General features: G+C 37.1%; 1 protein-coding gene across 1 annotated transcript; it reads left to right on the top strand.

Moving 5' to 3' along the window:
* Positions 1–957: 957 nt before the first annotated feature.
* dgat1a (diacylglycerol O-acyltransferase 1a) lies at positions 958–20,442 on the top strand. The gene is made up of 17 exons (XM_084423120.1): positions 958–1,417; positions 4,039–4,126; positions 11,129–11,169; positions 12,209–12,294; positions 12,501–12,553; positions 13,592–13,697; positions 14,090–14,218; positions 15,091–15,165; positions 16,194–16,297; positions 16,375–16,413; positions 16,498–16,539; positions 16,906–16,950; positions 17,252–17,364; positions 17,706–17,771; positions 17,900–17,987; positions 18,084–18,146; positions 18,876–20,442. The coding sequence occupies exons 1-17, from the start codon at positions 1,224–1,226 to the stop codon at positions 19,035–19,037; spliced, it is 1,494 nt and encodes a 497-aa protein (XP_084279246.1). The 5' UTR covers positions 958–1,223; the 3' UTR covers positions 19,038–20,442.
* The last annotated feature ends 21 nt before the right edge of the window (positions 20,443–20,463 follow it).

Below are 20,463 nucleotides of genomic sequence, written 5' to 3'. Positions count from 1 at the left end.
GACTGAGGCAGCTGCTGAACCACAATTTCAAGCTTCAGTTATCATATATATATATATATATATATATATATATATATATATATATATGTGTGTGTGTGTGTGTGTGTGTGTGTGTGTGTGTGTGTGTGTGTGTGTGTGTGTGTGTGTGTGTGTGTGTGTGTGTGTGTGTGTGTGTGTTTGATGGGTAGGTTTAGGGGTAGGGTTAGTGTAAGGGGACAGAATATACAGTTTGTACGGTATAAAAACCATTACGTCTATGGAGAGTCCCCACAAAGATAGTGAACCAGACATGTGTGTGTGTGTGTGTGTGTGTGTGTGTGTGTGTGTGTGTGTGTGTGTGTGTGTGTGTGTGTGTAATATATTTTAAAGTTATTTTGTTTGGTAATTTTATATAAATAATTATAATTATCATAATAATAATCTGAATCTGAATGATATTTACTGCCATAAACAAGGAATTCGTCTTGGTGAAGCTTCTAGTACACAGAAAAAATTAAATAAAATAAAAATGATACTATAATTGTATAGTATGTTCATATATTAGTATGTATAAAAACAGTTGATGGACCCCATTGGCTTCCGAAAAAAATATCCCATCAACTCTTTGGTTACAGACATTCTTCTAAATATCTTCTTTTGTGTTCAGCTGAAGAAACAAATGAATACAGGTCTGGAACACATTGAGGGTGAGTAAATTTTGACAAAAAAAAATATTTTTGGGTGAACTTTTCCTTTATCCTCAGCTTGTGTTTCCATTGCAGTCCCTAAAACCTGCTTTGACATTAAATAAGGCCAAGAAAAGAACAGATGTATAGAAACTCCAGATCCATCCAAATATGTGCATGCTCTGGATAGAGGTAAATAAACAATAAATGCAAAGAATGTACTATATCCTTATTCGTGGTTTCTATATCCTTGTTTTATTATCATGATATGTTCATATGTCACCAATGGATCAATACAAAGTCTCTCACCGCTTGAGAGCAAATATGTTTTATGATATTTGGCAAATCCTGTAGATGGCTGTAAAAACAGTGTAATCAGTGGCTTTATGACTGAGTGAAGTATGCCATGGTGCATCAGGGTGTCACCGCGCTCATTGCGCAACGTTTGCGCAGCGCGGATGGCTTGATGCGCCGGCGTCCTTTTCGATTCAGCGTGATATCAAACGTGAAGAACATGAGAGGAACAGTGTGTCTGTTTGTTCCACTATAATCGCGAACATGGGCGACAGAAGCGAGAGGGGCTCGGCGAAGAACAGACGGAGAACCACGATCTCCGGAGACGCGGCGGCTCACGCGAAGCGCAGCGGCGCAACAGAGACTCTCAGCGGGCAGGTGAAGGAGAAAGAGCCGAGACATGAAACCTCCGCGAGTAAACAGAAGAATCACAGCGATGCTGGAGATGACACGTTCAGGTAAAATATGCTATCGAAGTATTATGTTTTGACTTGATTGTGTGCAGCGTCTGTCTATCTGGATAGCGAGAGAGATGCTTGTACAGTAACATTCACATAAACAGACATTTATAGGCCAATTCATACAGCATGTACATACACATAGCATATAAAATTTCCGTCTTCGTTTGATATAAAGGTCTACAGAGGACCCAAAAAGTATTTGGACACTCCAGCTACAAACATTCCTGGATGTCATTTTCGAACGATTAAATGATATACACTGTATTCAAGTTGCTGCCTTACATTTAAAGAGTTAAAGCAATGTAAAAACATATGTTGTCATAATTTATTGATCCAATCATTTTTCATTTACAGTGTATATATATATTTATATTTTATATATATTTATATATATATATATATATATAACATATTTTATAACATATATATTTTTATATTTGAATGTCACTGTCAAATCACAGTAGATTGTCATCAAGGTAATTCATATCTCCTAAACAGAGAATGGAAGTGAAATATCTCATGCAGCGCTGGTTCTTCTTTCCATGCAACAGAATACTAACATACTGCTTTTTAATATAGCAATATAATGTTTTCTGGTTCTATAGTGATCTCATTTTGCCAAATGTAGTCGGTCGTCCTGGTGTTTCAACGAATCTTTAAATCATAGTATACTCAGAATACATTACAGTACTGCAAAAGTATAGTTTTGAAAAAAGCTATGTAATTAACTATAGTAGTTTAACCCTAACCAGCCCAGATACAAGAGGATATAGATACAGAGCTCTTCAGGTAAAGGTGTGAAGGTCGAGCCATTAATTGAGCTGTTATCACAATTATTGCTATAACTGTCACTGATAAGATCAACATGATCTTAATAACGTTAGCAACCAACCCTTTCTAACTCGCACACATTAAGAGCTCTCTTCCTGTAGGAGTGAGATTGCTCAAACTCCAGGGCGTTTCATCACTGATTTCCACATCGCCTCAATCTGTCGTAAAAACTCAGTCAATGGACACTTCAGTTACAACAGAACAATTTCTGGATGTCATTGCATTTTCGAATGATAAATGCACTCAAATGCTGCTGGATCTTTTCTCAGAACTGCTTTTCTTTAAAGGGCTCCTATTATGCTTTTCTCCTTTCTTTAGTGTGTAATGTTTCTGTTTGAGCATAAAAAAGCTCTGCAAAGTCCCTCCAGTGGGAGTTCTTCTCTATATCAGAGTGTTTCTGAACTCCCTGAAACGCCGCCATTGTAGTCTTGAGTTTCTTCCGGGAACGAACACGTCACAATATTCCTCATTTAAATAATTAACACGCAGAATAAAGGGGCGGGGCCTGGTTGAGTTAGCTAGTAGTGTGTTGAAACTGGCGGTTATGGTAAGAGCGGGACATTTCCCAAAAACGCTCAAAGCGCTTGACCAATCACAACACACTAGTCCAGCCGACCAATCAGAGCACAGTGTGCTTTTCAGAAGGGGGGGCTTCATAGAGTCAGGAACGGGCCGTTGAATTATTAGAAAATAATGCACATTTGAGGTGGTAATGCGGCCACGACGCGAAGCATATTTTCTACGAATTCAACAGACCGGAGTCAGTTATTCTGCTTATACTATGGTTACCACGCCTCAACATCATTCAGAAGATGTATTTCAACATTTTTCAGGTTTTTGTCCTTAAAACGTGTGTAGGACTAATTTCTTACGCATCTCATCCCCCTTGAGACATTAATAGCAGATTAATTCAGTTATTCTAGAGGGAGAGAGAGATTAAGCATGTGTGAAAAACCTGAATCTGTTTCTCTAAACATTGTTCGGCAGCAGCGTCTCTACTAATAGCAAAACTGTAAGTTTATCTGCTTCAAGAACAGCGCCGTTATTACCTCGCTAGTGAGAAATGCGAGGTAATAACCTGGTAATGTAGGGGTAATAACGAGGTAATGTACCTTTTAAGTTGCTAGTTTAATTTTTACTGATAAAATTGCCAGTGCAGTGCTGACAACACCTTTCTGTGCGAGTGTGTGTCCATGTGTGTGTGTGCTTTTGAGTAGGAGAAAGAGAGTAATAAAAAAATTATAGTTTTTTTTAAATAATAAAACGTAATTTTGTGGCAAAAAAAACCCCAAAAACATGGAAATAATTTTTCATTTTGATCCTACGGTTCACTATATGTATTTGCTAGGTCAGTGTCTTCGTGGGTTTTGGTTCTTTTGCTGTTGCAGGACCATTGAAATAACTGAAATCATGTGGTGAAGTGATTCGGACTTGATGCGATCAAGATCAACTGGATCAACTTTAGCCATGCATTTCCCAGAAAATAACTGAACGCCTTAACGTTCGTCAACCAATCAGATTCAAGCTTGAGAACCCGTCCTCGTAGAGCCCAAAGACAATATCAGGACTTTGTAAAAGGGCATAATATAGACTGACACTTGATCGATATGTTATCCATTTCAGTGGCATTCAGACATTTTCAAGTGTGGCATAAGTATCCGAATACTCTTTCAGGCTGTAGTTTGAGGCCTTTAATATCTGTTATGTCAGACCAGAGATGCATATGCACATTTGAATGTCATCTGCTACTGTTTGACTCATTTGACTCATTTGGTGTGTCTCTTCAGCTGCCACAAGCTGCAGGAGTCGCTGCTCAGCTCCGATAGCGGATACAACAACTACAGAGGGATCCTCAACTGGTGTGTGGTCATGCTGGTGAGTTTACACAGACGCTGGCACTCACACGCCAACTCACGTCCAAATTATGACACAAATCATAATCACATTAAATATATTGAATCTTATTAAACCTACGAAAGTTATTCAGTTATGAGCATTGAGTGATTTTGACTAAAGGCCCTTGCACACTGAGTCCGAAATTCACATCCGAAATTTTCGCACGTTAGAAAATAAATACGACCTCACGTTATGTCAATCACGCTTGCACACTGCCTCCGAAACTTTCGTCCGTCAAAAAAAAAATCGAATCAGGTTCGATTTTCTGCGTTTTTCGCGTCCGTAGCAAGCATTTTGAATGGTGTTTTGACAGTTTAGAGCCACTGAATCACGAATATTCACGAATACGAAAAAACGCATGCGAAAATTTCGGACTTCAGTGTGCAAGGACCTTAAAGGGATACTCCACTTTTTTCGGAAATATGCTCATTTTACAGCTCCCCCAGAGTTAAACAGTTGAGTTTTACCGTTTTAGAATCCATTCAGCCGAACTCCGGGTCTGACCGTACCACTTTTAGCATAGCTTAGCATAGATCATTGATTCAGACGAGTCCAGTAGCATTTCTTTCAAAATGACCAAAGAGTTTCAATATTTTTCCTATTTAAACCTTGACTCTTCTGTAGTTAAACCGTGTACTAAGATCGACGGAAAATGAAAAGTTGCGATTTTCTAAGCCTATATGGCTAGGAACTACTCTCATTCCGGCGTAATAATCAAGGAACTGTGCGGCCGTACCATGGGTGCAGCAGGCGTAGTGATATGACGCAGCGCCTAAAAATAGTCCCCAGCTCGGTAACTTCTTCCAACGTGACCGGGACTAAGTTTGTCTAACCTATTAGACCTATTTTCAGGCGCTGCGTCATATCACTACGCCTGCTGCACCCATGGTACGGCCTTGATTATTACGCCGGAATGAGAGTAGTTCCTAGTCATATAGGCTTAGAAAATTGCAACTTTTCATTTTCCGTCGATCTTAGTACACGGTTTAACTACAGAAGAGTCAAGTTTTAAATAGGAAAAATATTGAAACTCTTTGGTCATTTTGAAAGAAATGCTACTGGACTCGTCTGAATCAATGATCTATGCTAAGCTATGCTAAAAGTGGTACCGTCAGACCCGGAGTTCGGCTGAATGGATTCTAAAACGGTAAAACTCAACTGTTTAACTCTGGGGGAGTTGTAAAATGAGCATATTTCCGAAAAAAGTGGAGTATCCCTTTAAGTGAAAAAAAAAACAAAAAAAACATTTGAACGTGCAAAGACTGAGTCAAACACCCTTTACAAAAAAATAAATAAAATAAAAGGATGAGATGAGAGTTTATCGCCCTACATTTTCCGCCTACATCAGGTTACCGCCTGACCTTTCCAACGTGATAACGCAATGTGTGAAGTCTTGGATGTGCAAGACGAGCATTTGTGGTTAAAAAGTGTTTAAATGTTTGTTTTTTTTAATAAAATGACCGATGGTTTGTCTTGATAAGACTCTTATTCCTCGGCTGGGATCGTGTCGAGCCTTTAAAGCTGCACTGAAACTGCAATTTGGAGCTTCAAACTGTTGGACCCCATTGAAGTCCACTAAATGGAGAAAAATCCTGGAATGTTTTCCTCAAAAACCTTAATTTCTTTTTGACTGAAGAAAGAAAGACATGAACATCTTGGATGACGTGGGGGAGAGTAAAAAGTGAACTAATCCTTTAACATGATTATCTGCTTACTGTCGCTTTAAGAGCTAATGCACAGACCGAATATACTGACACACATCCCATTCTCTCCCAGCTGCTTTTCATCACTTTAGACATAACTTACAGTTTATGTGAATACACGTCAAGTTTGAGCACACTGCTGTAAAGGAAAGGATCTCCTTTTTCTTCATTTTTCTGTTCTCATAATCACTGAAAGCCAAAATCGATTCGAAACTAAATTAAATGCACGTCCATAAAATATCCATGTTTTTTTGTCTCCAAAAAGCACCATGAATTCATACAACTTCAGTCCTCTAAAGTCATATGATAAGTTTATGTGAGGAACAGGTGGAAATTTAAGTCTTTATTCACTGAAAAACATATGGTTTCGGAGAAACATGTAAAATAAAGGTTTTGACTTTATGCCTGGTTCAGATTACACGATTTTTTGTCTGTTACGATGGTCACTGTGTCAGATTACATGATTTTGACTCTCCTAAAATCTTGTCATGTCGTGGACAAGAAACATGTCAGACTTCACGTTGCTTTCCGACCAGTCATCGCGAGCCGTCTCACACAGGCACTCACTCACATATACATACTCACTCACACATACACACTCACTCACGCTCACTCTCTCACACACACATTCACTCGCACATATACACGCACTCACACACACACACACACACACACACACACACACTCACTCACGCTCACTCTCTCACACACACATTCACTCGCACATATACACGCACTCACACACACACACTCACTCATGCTCTCTCACGCACACACACAGTCACACACACTAGCGAACACACACTCACTCACTCACTCTCGCGCGCGCGCACACACACACACACACACTCCAACCGTCGTCGTGGAGGACCGAAAAAAATTAAACATGCTAGTCTTTTTATCGTGATGTCCTGAAGCATCGCAGACTAAAATCTTTAGTAGGTTGTCGCCCACTATAAGACTGTGTAAGATCAGTGTGTCTATGTTTAGGCCCTCGCTGTTACCTGAACATAAATAATGACACCCTGTTCTGTTGGCCGGTGATGTCTTTGGTCTGATCACATCGGTTATTTCCGTCCGCTCTTCTGCTGGAGTCTTTCCACCTGTTTGCCCTCAGATGATCTAGATAGAACGACTAAACTCGAGAAGGAAACATCTAGTAAATCACCATGCCTTTGCCAGAATGGTGAAGACTGTTCGCCCTTCATCACGGTCACGCGCGTCAAGTTCATTCCGGTCTTTTGTGAACTCAGTGGGATTGAATTGAGTAAGAATTTGACCTTTATCCTCGGCTCCGGTCTCAGATAATCATATGACATGCAACACAATGCCAGGCGTATTACTTATTCCAGAATCTGATTTCTTCAGTGACTGGAGTTTAGCTGGAGCTGTTGTGACAGGCTCGATTCCCTTGCGTTACCACATCAAACCCAGAGGGAGTTTATTCCTCCGCTCACTCTCTCTGTTAGTTTTACTCTCCAGAGAAGCAGCATGGCATCATTATCCAGTCGCTGTTTGAGATTTAATGCATTCATCTCATGTCGACAAAGAGACTTCAGACTCGTTTGCTGAGCAAAAATGTCCATGCTTGTTTTATTGGCAGTGTTATTTTAGTATTATTTATTTATTTATTTACTTACTTACTATTATTTATTATAAAATATTAGTTTTTTATATTTTGAATTAGCTTTTATTTTAGTATTTTCATTCTAATTGTAGCTTTAGTTTTAGTAGTTTTGTTGTGTGCTTTTGTTGTAAATTAAAAAAAAATTCTATTTTGCTTTAATTTATTTTTATTTCAGTACTTTAACGTATTTCAATTAGTTGCCCATGCATCATTTAAATGCTAATTTTTTCCATCTACTAATTATGTTTTATTTCAGTATATTGTATAATATTCGTATATATTATTATAATATGAATTTATTTTTAGTAATTTTAGTACTTCATCTTAAACTTGTTTATTTCAGTTAGTTGAGGAACACATTTTTTTTAGGCTTAAGTTTTTAAATATTTAATATTTATATTTTATTTTAATTACCGTAATGGTAATGTTTTAGTTTTAGTCATTTTAGTTTTACTTAAATTTACTAAAATTACTAAAATTACTTAAAACATTTTTTTAAACAAAGCTGTATTATCATTATATATTATATTATATTAAAAACAAAAAAAATTCAAAAGTTTAAGCTTATGTTTGTAATGTTTGTTAAGCTTAAGTCTTTAATATAACATTATATTTTATGACAGCTTTGTTTTAATGATCAAAAATGTTTTAATAGTTTTAGTAATTTTAGTAGGTTTTTTTTAAGTTTAACTTGAACAACTAAAATTACCAAAACTATTAAAAACGTTTTTGATCATTAAAACAAAGCTGTTCATTAACAAAAAACTTAGACTTAAAGGTTTTTCATCAAATATTATATTTTAATTTCAGCTTTATCTTAATTAGCGAATGTTAATAGTTTTAGTTTTAATTAACAATAACAACACTGTTCATTGAACATGAACTTTGGCAATATCATAACATACCATAATAGCAGTTGCACACAATAAATCTCACTGAAGTTTGGAAACTGTATTGCTCAGACCTTTGTGTGTCCTAGAGTGACCTTTGACCCACTAACAGAGCCTGCCAGCCTATAAATACAGTGTTCAATGACTGTGACATTTAATATGCTGAGGATGTATACGCTAATGCCTCAGTCACACTTATGATGATCTGTCAATCAAAAGACAAGCTGTCCTTCAAGTCAAATCCAGTCTGTCAAAGTCTTAAAGTTTCTCTTCTCTGCAGTAATGAAAAGTCCAACACATCCGGGGATTACTTTAATGAACGCTCAGAAATGTCACGCGTCCTCTAAAAATAAACATCTATTTCACCCTGAACCGCGAGGAAATGGAGCAGCATCTTCAAAGCCACGGAAAGCAAATCACAGTTCTGAAAGCAGTGTTAATCCTCGCTTTGAAACGCGATTGCATTGACGTTCTCTGTGGGATTGAGATTTCACCTCGTTTTTTTTGTGTGTTTTTACCATATTCCCATGCAATATCCTAAAATGCTTTGAATCCACGAATGGATAATTATGAAAGTCAAGGATAAAGGCGGCTGCTTTTGAGAGATTTCTGCTGGAGAAAATTGATGGAGCGCAACAGTGTCAAACTCTCATTGAGTTTCTCCAGAGAGAAATAGTTTTTTATTTCAGTTATTAATTTAGTTACATCAATTATTAAATTAGTTCATTTCATCTAAAGCCAGAAATTATGTCATCGTCCAGCTCAGTTCAGTTCTCATACAGCAGCGTTGTGTGTGTGTGTGTGCGTGTGTGTGTGCGTGTGTGTGTGTGTGTGTGTGTGTGTGTGTGTGTGTCATTAAATAAACCGACGTCCCACAGCCTTTAAGCATTTAGCATGGATCTATGTGCAAATCAATTAGCAATCCTCTTTGAACGAGGTCAGGGTTGAGTCTGGCAGATTTCCCAACGCAAATCTAATCAAATGGCCTTTGGAATGAGAAAGTCTTCCAGCAAACTGTCGTAAATCATCGCTTACAAGTGGTTCAAAGTATTCAGGCCTTTAGTCTTGATTAAAATGTGCTTTTAATAAATGCAATGATGACCAAACAATGAATTTAGTTTTAAAAAAGCTGGTTTAACATTCAAAACAAGTTAATTTTCAGTAGTCTGTGTGGGTCCATGAACTGTACGAGACTGCTAACCGTGCAGAAACCGACAGCATGGACACTGTGGTCAAGGGTCAGAGGTCAGATGTGTTTATCTGAGGTTGTTTATGTTGTTGTGCTGCAGACTTTGCTACGCTAGTGACAGTTTTCAAAAACAGTATTATGGTAGATACAACATAATCATTGGAGAGAATCATGTGATCTTTCTATTTTAGAGTACAAACACATGATAAACATCTTGACCAGAGTAGATTCACATACAAAATCATTTTTTGTTGTGGTAATATCCAACCAGAAATGTTTTAGCGATGCATTTCAGATGAGAAAACTATGGAAGCTTGTTTCTGCCACAGAAAAAAAGAAGAAAAAAAAAAGAGATGTTTGTGAGATATAAACATTTTTCTCTCGATTCCGAGTTTGTAAATTGCAATTCTAAATGTTGTCTTGCTATTCCAGAGTTTATTACTCGCAATTCTGGCTTTTTTCTCGCAATTCCAAGTTTATAACTCGCAATTCTGACTTTTTTCTTGCAATTCCGAGTTTATTACTCGCAATTCTGACTTTTTTCCCGCAATTCTGAGTTTATTACTCGCAATTCTGACTTTTTTCTCGCAATTCCGAGTTTATTTCCCACAATTCTGGCTTTTTTCTCGCAATTCTGAGTTTATTACTCGCAATTCTGACTTTTTTCTCGCAATTCTGAGTTTATTACTCGCAATTCTGAGTTTATTACTCGCAATTCTGACTTTTTTCCCGCAATTCCAAGTTTATAACTCACAATTCTGGCTTTTTTCTCACAATTCCGAGTTTATTACTCGCAATTCTGGCTTTTTTCTCGCAATTCTGAGTTTATAACTCACAATTCTGGCTTTTTTCTCGCAATTCCGAGTTTATTACTCGCAATTCTGACTTTTTTCCCGCAATTCTGAGTTTATTACTCGCAATTCTGACTTTTTTCTCGCAATTCCGAGTTTATTTCCCACAATTCTGGCTTTTTTCTCGCAATTCTGAGTTTATTACTCGCAATTCTGACTTTTTTCTCGCAATTCTGAGTTTATTACTCGCAATTCTGAGTTTATAACTCGCAATTCTGACTTTTTTCCCGCAATTCCAAGTTTATAACTCGCAATTCTGGCTTTTTTCTCGCAATTCTGAGTTTATAACTCACAATTCTGGCTTTTTTCTCGCAATTCCGAGTTAATTACTCGCAATTCTGACATTTTTCTCGCAATTCTGAGTTTATAACAAAAAATTCTGGCTTTTTTCTCGCAATTCCGAGTTTATTACTCGCAATTCTGGCTTTTTTCTCGCAATTCCGAGTTTATAACCACATTCTGACTGAATTGTGAGTTAGAAAGTTTGAATTGTGAGATAAGAAACAAGGTTTCATAATTACATTTTCTATAAAAACGAATACATAAAATAGACAGGGATGTGGCGAAAAGCATCTGAATCATCTTATTTTCAGTGTTAAACCTCAGATCTCATCCAGTTCTTTTGAAAGAAGAAGTGTAACTCTTGTTTTGCCTGCAGGGGTTTGATACAAATGAACCGCGTTTAAATGCATTAAATTGCTTTATTTGTTTCTGTTTGCAGGTTTTGTCCAATGCACGGCTGGTCCTGGAGAACCTTATAAAGTAAGTAGGCTTATATCATTAACATCATTTGTTGTCTAATTCATAATAAGTCGGCTATGGTAATTTGATTTCTCATGCTCAGTGACTCTCTAATTTCTGGCTAATGATCCAGCTGAAACATCTGAATAAGACAGATAATGACTATGCCCGGCGGGAACTAAATGCATGTCTTTTGTTTCTTGTCATTAAGCAAACACTTTCATCCAAAGCAGAATACAGTAGCTTAATCGCAGGGCCGTCCCCTGGAGAAATGGAAACTCTCCAGGTTATTGGTCGCTTCCACCAGGTGTTGAAAACATGGGATTTTTCAGCCCAGTCTCACTATAGAAAGATTTGTTTGAATCACTAACCAGCAAAAGTAATTTTGACACTTTCCCTAACAAACATCGGTAGCAAATTACAGTACATAAAAAAAAAAAAAAAAAAACCTTATTATAATTTATTATCTTATTAGAGCTTTAAACATTACAATATTATATTTGACCTATGGCTGATAAAAATACGATATATATGATATCACACTATTTAATTTAACGATAGTAAAAACATATTCATAACAATTGCTGAAATTAAGTTTATATTTATTTTACATAATATTTACTGAATTAAAAATAAATAATTAGAAAATGAATATAAAAAAAAATTGACTGAACTTGATAAAAAATTAATCTGTAAAATAAACAGATTTATACTTTAGTTTGCAACTTTTTAAATTATGTAACCTATTATAGTATTTTTCAGAAATAAAGAAATTGTTAAAAATATGCTGAATAAAAAAATGCTGAATGCGAGATATCGGCCTTGGCGATGTATCAGTCGACCACTATATATATATATATATACACATACATTTATAAATACAATAATTATATGAAACATTTATTCAAAACACCTTTTTTTTTAATGACAGCACTGTATGAATTACTTTAGTTGATTTAATTGATTAATGCTTACATGAATTTGACATATACATAATGCAGCATACGTGATACTATATGGTGTCATCTAACACAGGCTCCATTTCCCCTCCTGTTTCCAGATATGGCATTCTGGTGGATCCCATCCAGTTTGTCTCTCTCTTCCTGAAGGACCCCTACAGCTGGCCGGCTCTGTGCCTGATCATCGGTATGATGAGTGTGTGTGTGTGGTTTGTGTTGTGTTGCGTTGCTCAGGGACCATCAGCAGAGACGTGCAGAGCTCATGCTGAAGACATCATTTCACACCACATTTATGCTTTCTGTCATGCATAATGTTGTGTCATTAAAAATTCACGTCAATTCTTCATGCATGCTCAGTTCAATATGCCGTGTCTAATCTGTTTTCTTTTTCAGTTTCCAACGTGTTTATAATGGCAGCTTTGTACACAGAGAGAAAGCTATCCGTGGTGAGTTGCATGCTGGGAATGAACTGTGTGATTACTGAGAGGCTTACAATTATAACCAATCACACAAACCTGAACCGAGTCTCACAAACCCGACAACATGTCCAGGTCACATGTTGTAACACACACACACACACACACACACACACACACACACACACACACACACACACACACACACAGTACATACATATACACAGTACATGTATACACAGTACACACACACACAGTACATACATATACACAGTACATACTATATACACAGTACACACACTGTACATACATATACACAGTACATACTATATACACAGTACACACACTGTACATACATATACACAGTACATACTATATACACAGTACACACACACACACACACACACACACACACACACACACACAGTACATACTATATACACAGTACATACATATACACAGTACACACACACACACACACACACACACACACACAGTACACACACACACACACACACAGTACATACATATACACAGTACATACTATATACACAGTACACACACACACACACACACACACACACACACACACACAGTACATGTATACACAGTACACACACACACACACACACAGTACATACATATACACAGTACATACTATATAAACACACACACACACACACACACACACACATATATACAGTATATGACTAAAATATTTTCTTGTGAAATGTACTCCACTAATCTTTGTTTTATTTACATCTTCATTTTTACTGTGTACACAACAAATAACAAATATTTAAATTTTTGTCATCTTTTTTTGCATTACAGTAATGAGAGTGGGGTTTTTTCATAACATTCACATATCATTTAACACATTTATTTATTTATTTATAAATGTACAATAATTATAATATATGTGTGTGATTTTTTTTTTTATATATATATATATATACATGACCTGGAAATTTCTTCTTGAGATTCAACTGAACATTTTTTGATTGTTTATTGAAAGTCAAAGTTCATTTGCCGATTCATTTTAATAAAGTCCTCTAATTGAACTTGTAGGGCACCATCTCAGAGGGAACCGGAACATTCCTTCATTCCATCAATCTTGGATCACTTTTATTTTTCCCAGCTGTCACCGTTCTCCGTGTGACCTCTATGACCCCAGGTATCACAAACGCCGTCCACACTCCGTCTATGTGCATATGTTCACACTAACACCTTTAACCGGCAGTCGTATAACGACACGGTTGTTTTAACTAGAAAACTATGCTTTTTAGAAAGTCATTTGTTACCTTTGTCTTTAATCTGATTTTCATTATCTGTGCCATATCAAGATGTATATTATTCAATTTAATGACAGAAAATGAGTCATGGATATTGTTCTTAACAATTGGACTGATTAATCGGCATGGTTGAAATATATCGGTGTGACAGTAATTACTAACCACAATCTATCACTACATTTAGCAACTATTTACTATGCTCTTTATTATGTCTTCTTGCGTGTAAATTCTCCACTCTTGCATGTGTGTGGCGTTGTGTGTGTGTGTTTTGCAGTGGGTGGTGTTGTGGCGTTGGGCGTCTTCACCGTTCTCTTCCTGAAGCTTTACTCCTACAGAGACGTCAACAAATGGTGCCGAGAAATCAGACACGCCAAAGCCCGAACCCTGTCTCGCTCTCACTCCTGTGAGTCAAACAACGACATCTTCATCAGAACACACTCAGACGACATCTTCATCAGAACACACACAAACGACATCTTCATCAGAACACACACAAACGACATCTTCATCACACACAAACGACATCTTCATCAGAACACACACAAACGACATCTTCATCACACACAAACGACATCTTCATCAGAACACACACAAACGACATCTTCATCACACACAAACGACATCTTCATCAGAACACACACAAACGACATCTTCATCAGAACACACACAAACGACATCTTCATCAGAACACACACAAACGACATCTTCATCAGAACACACACCTGACAGCAAGCACATCCCCATCAGCACATGCTTTCTGAAACACACTCTATGCATGAATGCAAACGCCTCTAGATACACACCTGCTGTGTTCGGAAGTGTGTCACTGAATGAATTCTAATGCAGTGCAAGTATAGCATGCATTAGAGTTAACACTGGCTTTAGCAGGGAATTTATCACTATCTGTAAGAATGCATTGTTTTGATTTGCATTATAGTTTGCAAAATGAAAAAATCAGTGGCAGGTTTTCCTGAAACACACTATGCATAAATGCAAACGCTTCTAGATATGCAATAGAAATGTGTCAATGCACGAATCCTAATGTAATGCAAGTATTAGCAATGAATTTATCAGTAGGCCTATTCATATGAATGCATTGTTTGGGTTTGCATTGAAGTTTCAGCAAAACTTCAAACTAACCTTCAAATGCTGTCAAGCCAACATTCAAAAAAGTCTTTCAGTGTCATTGGGTTTTTGTTGTTTTTGGTCTCTTGGCAGAGAATATCTGAACGTAATGTGTGTGTGAGTGTGTTAATGTTCAACTTTCTCCTGTAGGCCCGTCTGTGCACAAAGCCAACGGCACAACCGGATACACACACGTGACCTACCCGGGCAATCTCACACACAGAGGTCAGTCTCTTCAGTCATTACATTAACTGAACCTGATGGAGAGTTTAAAGCGTAACTCTCGCCAAAGTGCAACCTGGGAAATGCCCGCCGGCATTTTGTCAGTCAAAAATAGTCGATCTCCGAATGCAACGTAACAGGGAGGAGAGTGAAGATGGAAAGCTCCTAAAGCTCAGTTCCATATAAATTCACGGATAATTTGTTGTTTTGTCGTTAGTGAAAATCAATATTGACCTTGTGTTTGAAAAAGGATCCTCATATAAGAAGCAATACTAAAATTCATAGTCAGTTCATTCGCATTCGCATGCCGGCGGCCGGAAACAACAGCAGCTTCAATGAGCTGTTCAAAACCTTTCTTTTTAGTGAACTCTGTGTACACAAACACTGTTCTCAATGCTGGAGTTCATGTGTAGAGCCCCTGGTGACACTTCCAGCACAGTTTCATGTTGTGTCGAGCCGCATTAGTGTTTTAAAAATAGCGATTTTGATGCTATCATAGTCGTGTGCCCAAATCAATCCTGTTCAAAAGGCAATTTGACCGAAAACGAAAATACGGTCAAACTTAAAAGTACCGTTTTCATCCTAATTATGCTTTTAAACTAAAGTTTGCCTCGGGTAGATTCACAAAAATACCCTAGATTGCATTTTGGCGAGAGTTACGCTTTAATAACTCTCAGTTATGGAGGAATTGCTTGGCCATGATTTATTAAAACGAGACAAACTATTATATCATACACACAATTTACTTAAAACGAGGGACGGAATTAGTAAAACATGGCCACGATTTAGTAAAACAAGGGAATGAATTAGTAAAACATGGTCACTCACAATTTACTAAAACAAGAGAACTAATTTGTTGCTATGATAGATATATTTTTAGTTCGCATGTCATGGTCTCCACATTAACTTGAAATTGCGAGAAAATTGTGAGATCACAGTTCGCTTTTTTGTCTTTATTTCATGGCAGAAACAAAGTTTCATAAATTTCAGTTCATTTGTAATGAAAATGGACATTATTTATTTATTTACAGACATTTATTATTTCATTTGCGTCCCAACTCTGTGTTACGAGCTGAATTTCCCGCGGTCTCCACGGATACGGAAACGTTTCTTACTGCGCCGTCTTCTTGAGATGGTGAGATCAAGCTTATGAGAGCAGAAGCAAACCGGAGAACCTCTTGAATTTCATGCATGTTTCTTTCTTTCTTGCAGCTGTTTTTAATGCAGTTAATGGTTGGATTAATACAGCAGGTATGCAAAGAATTCGTTCGAAAATCAGGGTGATTTGTATAAATGACGTGATGATTTTAATGACTCTGTGTTGTCTTCTGATAGTGGATGGTTCCGACGATTCAGAACTCAATGAAACCCTTTCAGGTAGAATCTGAATTTAATGTTTTAACCCTGTAAAGCCTGACATATGAAATAATTGTCAGAATCATCAGTTTATTAAACCTTTAGACAAAATGTAAAAGAAAAAAAAAAGAGTTTAAGAGATACTTGCATATAGCGAGAACACTTTATTCAGAGGCCCAAACTGAGCAAAAATGTGCACTTTGGAGCAGATGCTGATATTTGATGGCCAAAAAGTAAGATAAAATTATGATACAGTAGCTTTATGATACTGTAGCAGATACATAAAATGCATATCAATATCAGTTATCACTCTTTAGCACGTAGTCTTTATCTATTTATCATTTTTATCTACTTATTAATCATATGAGTATCTTTCTCTTTTAACAGGACATGGATTTCACTAGAATAGTTGAACGTCTGCTGAAACTTGCTGTAAGTGTGTCGAGAAACAGACGCAAACACAGACAGATGCTGATGATGTCATGGATGCTGTTGCTATGACTTCTGTTGCTAGTGCTTTTGCAGGTGCTATATATATATATATATATACAGTTTGACAAAAATATTTGACTGCCGAACGCCACGATTGACCAATCAGAATCAAGAATTCCAAGCGGCTTGAATTTTGCACGACAACGGCTGCTGTTGCTATTGTTGATGTCATGTTTGTGGCCCCTCCTCCTCAGAGTGTCTAATGGCACAAGCCCCGCCCCTTCTCCCTGTCCCTCTACAGGTGCCCAATCATTTTATCTGGCTCATCTTTTTCTATTGGTATTTCCACTCCTCTATGAACTTCATAGCTGAGCTCATGCAGTTCGGAGATCGCGAGTTTTACCGAGACTGGTGGTGAGTGGCTTCCTCCATCCAGAGCTGGTTTACTCTTATCATACTTAAGTATGTTTTACATTTAAGTAAAGGCCTGTTCACACCAAAGTTGATAACAATACCTATAATGTTAAATAATGTGATTAGAATAAACAGAACAGCATCGTCCGCTTGTGTAGATGCTAATGCAGTTATCGTAATAGTTATCTTTATTATGAATGGGCTTGCATTACTTTTGGTGTTACTGCCTGGTATTATCATTGAATGCTTGGATGCATCACATTACAGAAGTAAAATAGCTTGCAGATGCCATTTCACAGAAAGTTTTCACATTTTGTGAATACTGAGCTTTATATTCGCAGGAACTCTGAAACGATTCCCTACTTTTGGTCGAATTGGAACATTCCTGTTCACAAGTGGTGCCTACGGTGAGACGGGATTATCAGGACTATGTTATATCATGATTAATTAATCATGATTATATTATATCATGACAAAAATCAGTTCTGAGGAAAGTTTGTGGTATCTGTTCATTGGTTTCTCTGTTTCCCTTCAGACACTTTTATAAGCCCATGTTGGTGAGAGGCATAAATAGGCTACCGGCTCAGGTCGCCGTGTTCTTCCTGTCTGCATTTTTCCATGAGGTTTCACTGCACACTTGTATTGCTTCATTACAGTTTACAGTCATGTTTTTTCCTGTGTATTAATAGTCCTGACAATGTTTTGTTAAATTTTGCCAGTATTTAGTGAGCGTTCCTCTAAAGATGTTTCGGCTCTGGGCGTTCCTGGGTATGATGTTACAGGTCAGTCTTCAATACCACATTATGCTTGTTAAACTCATCTTTTACTTAATTACCTTGAAACTGTTTTTTTGGCACTGTTTTATATCTATTTAGATCTTATTTGACCAGACGCAGACAGTTTGTTGCTTTAGGGGAATACAGGTCTGATATTGGACCAGTAACTACTGGCATACCCCAAGGCTCAATCTTAGGACCCTTTTACTTTATACTTATTTCCGCTTTGCAAACTCTAGTTATTAAGTATCATTTTTATGCTGTTGACACACAGATATACATTCATTGTAAACATAGTCAAAGTGAGGCTGTCTCATTGCTCACTAAATGTACAGTAGTCAACATTTGAAGTGGATCAAAACCTTTCATCAAAGTTATACATGAATTTTGAACAATACCCGTTCTTGTCTTAGGACAACTTTGATTAACTTTTTTGGTCCGCTTCAAATGTTGACTACGTGTATTTCTGAGATAAAATCATGGATGGCTAATAATTTTCTTTCTTTTTTCTTTTCTTACTTCCGGTTAAATTTAGAGTTGATATTAAAGTTCTTATGCTCGCATACAAAGCACTTCACAAACCGGCTCCGGACTATTTATCTTAGCTTTTAACACCATATATATCACAAAATGTAACCGACACTCCTTTCAAAGCACTATAGAAAATAAAGTTTTATTATGAAAATAAAATAAAATGGAGCCGTTTCTCATTTCTCAACCTACTTCCTGTTTCAGATCCCACTCGCCTATTTCGTTGGCCGATTCTTGAGAGGAAACTATGGGAACGCAGCCGTCTGGATGTCGCTGATCATCGGCCAGCCGACCGCAGTTCTGATGTACGTCCACGACTATTACGTGCTGCATTATGGGAGCGCGTCAGAGGGCGTCGCGGTATGACGCGGCCATTTCTGCAATAACCGAGATGTTGAATGTAAAAAACAATGCATATATTTTTCGAAGGGAAATTTTTAACAGACTTCAGCCCAAATCAAATGTGATTATTAGTCAGAAGGCACGTGGAAGGTGAGCAGACATGTTTTATCACGTGCAATGCAATCAAATCAAACACTGCCGAGCCAAAGCAGCACGTCATCGCAATGCCTTCTCACTAATGTTTCGTACTTGACATTTTCCTACTTAACAATTCAGAGAGACACAAAATCAAAAGTGCCAAAAATATGGTGTTTTTATTTTTCCCAATGCATTTCAGATGGACACTCATTTGTGTCTGCAATTCAAGTGTAGTGTTTTTTACTATTTGTGCTGTTGCTTTAGTGTGTGATTGATTGAATCTGTGAGCATATGCACTTTATTCAAAAATGCATGACGTTTGTGAACCTTTTAAAGGTAAAGATTGTAACTGCTTTAATGTTGATTTCAATACTTGCTGTCAATTTTAGTTTCCATACTGATACATTATACATCAATCTTGTACATGAATGTGTAAAATTGTTCAAGCCAAAAAAAAAGTGCCATTTTAATTGCCTGGAATGTTATTGCAATGGGATTTAAGGTTTATCTGCGCTGTTCATTAGGGGCCAAGCACCAATGGGGTCGAGGCATCGAGATTTCAGTGTCCGTCCGGCATGATTTTCATAGTAACTTTGGAAATCCATGGCCTTAAGTCATTACTCTGCTCTCTTTAGATTCCTTAAAACAATACCCATCTTTTCAAGGTCATGTACATGTGTTGCATGTCTGTTATTCTAAATTTGATCACTTTTTCAAACAAATTAGCATCAAATAGGCTTTGATTTTTTTTTAATACCAAACCAATTGTAAGTAACGTATCAACGGACACCAAGTAAGAAGCGAGGATGTTTTTTTGCCAATTATTTTCTTAAACTGAGTTCCAGACCTTAGGCTGTGCCCTGTTGGTCAATTATTGTAAATGATTTATATATCCGTTATATCTTTTGTCCACTGCTGCGGTGCTTGGTCCCATTATTAATGATTGCAGGTGTTTTTTTCTGGTGTAAAATCTGTTTTGATAGACACTTTCTAACAACAACATCATCTTTTTATGTCAATCTTTTAGATAACACTTTTAGATTCATAATTGACCATGGTTGTAACACTTGAGATGTGAATTCACTTTATTCCATTGAAACTGCTGCAATAAGGTGTGAGAACAGATTTGTTTGAAGAGCAGTTTTTGGATTAAGTTTAAAGTACCTTTTTATAAAACATTTGAGAGATTTTTCCTGTGAAAGCCAAAGTTTGTACCTGAAGACACGTTATGTTTTTCCCTGTGCGCTTGTGGCAGCTCATGTTCCAGTTGAATAAATCTTTTAAAACACTAGCATTGCGTATGAAATATGGA

This window comes from Rutilus rutilus (genome assembly GCF_951802725.1).
Source record: "Rutilus rutilus genome assembly, chromosome: 11".
In the NCBI taxonomy this organism is placed as follows: Eukaryota; Metazoa; Chordata; class Actinopteri; order Cypriniformes; family Leuciscidae; genus Rutilus; species Rutilus rutilus.
The sequence above is the reverse complement of the archived record's forward strand: the minus strand, read 5'-3'. Positions and strand labels throughout refer to the sequence as shown.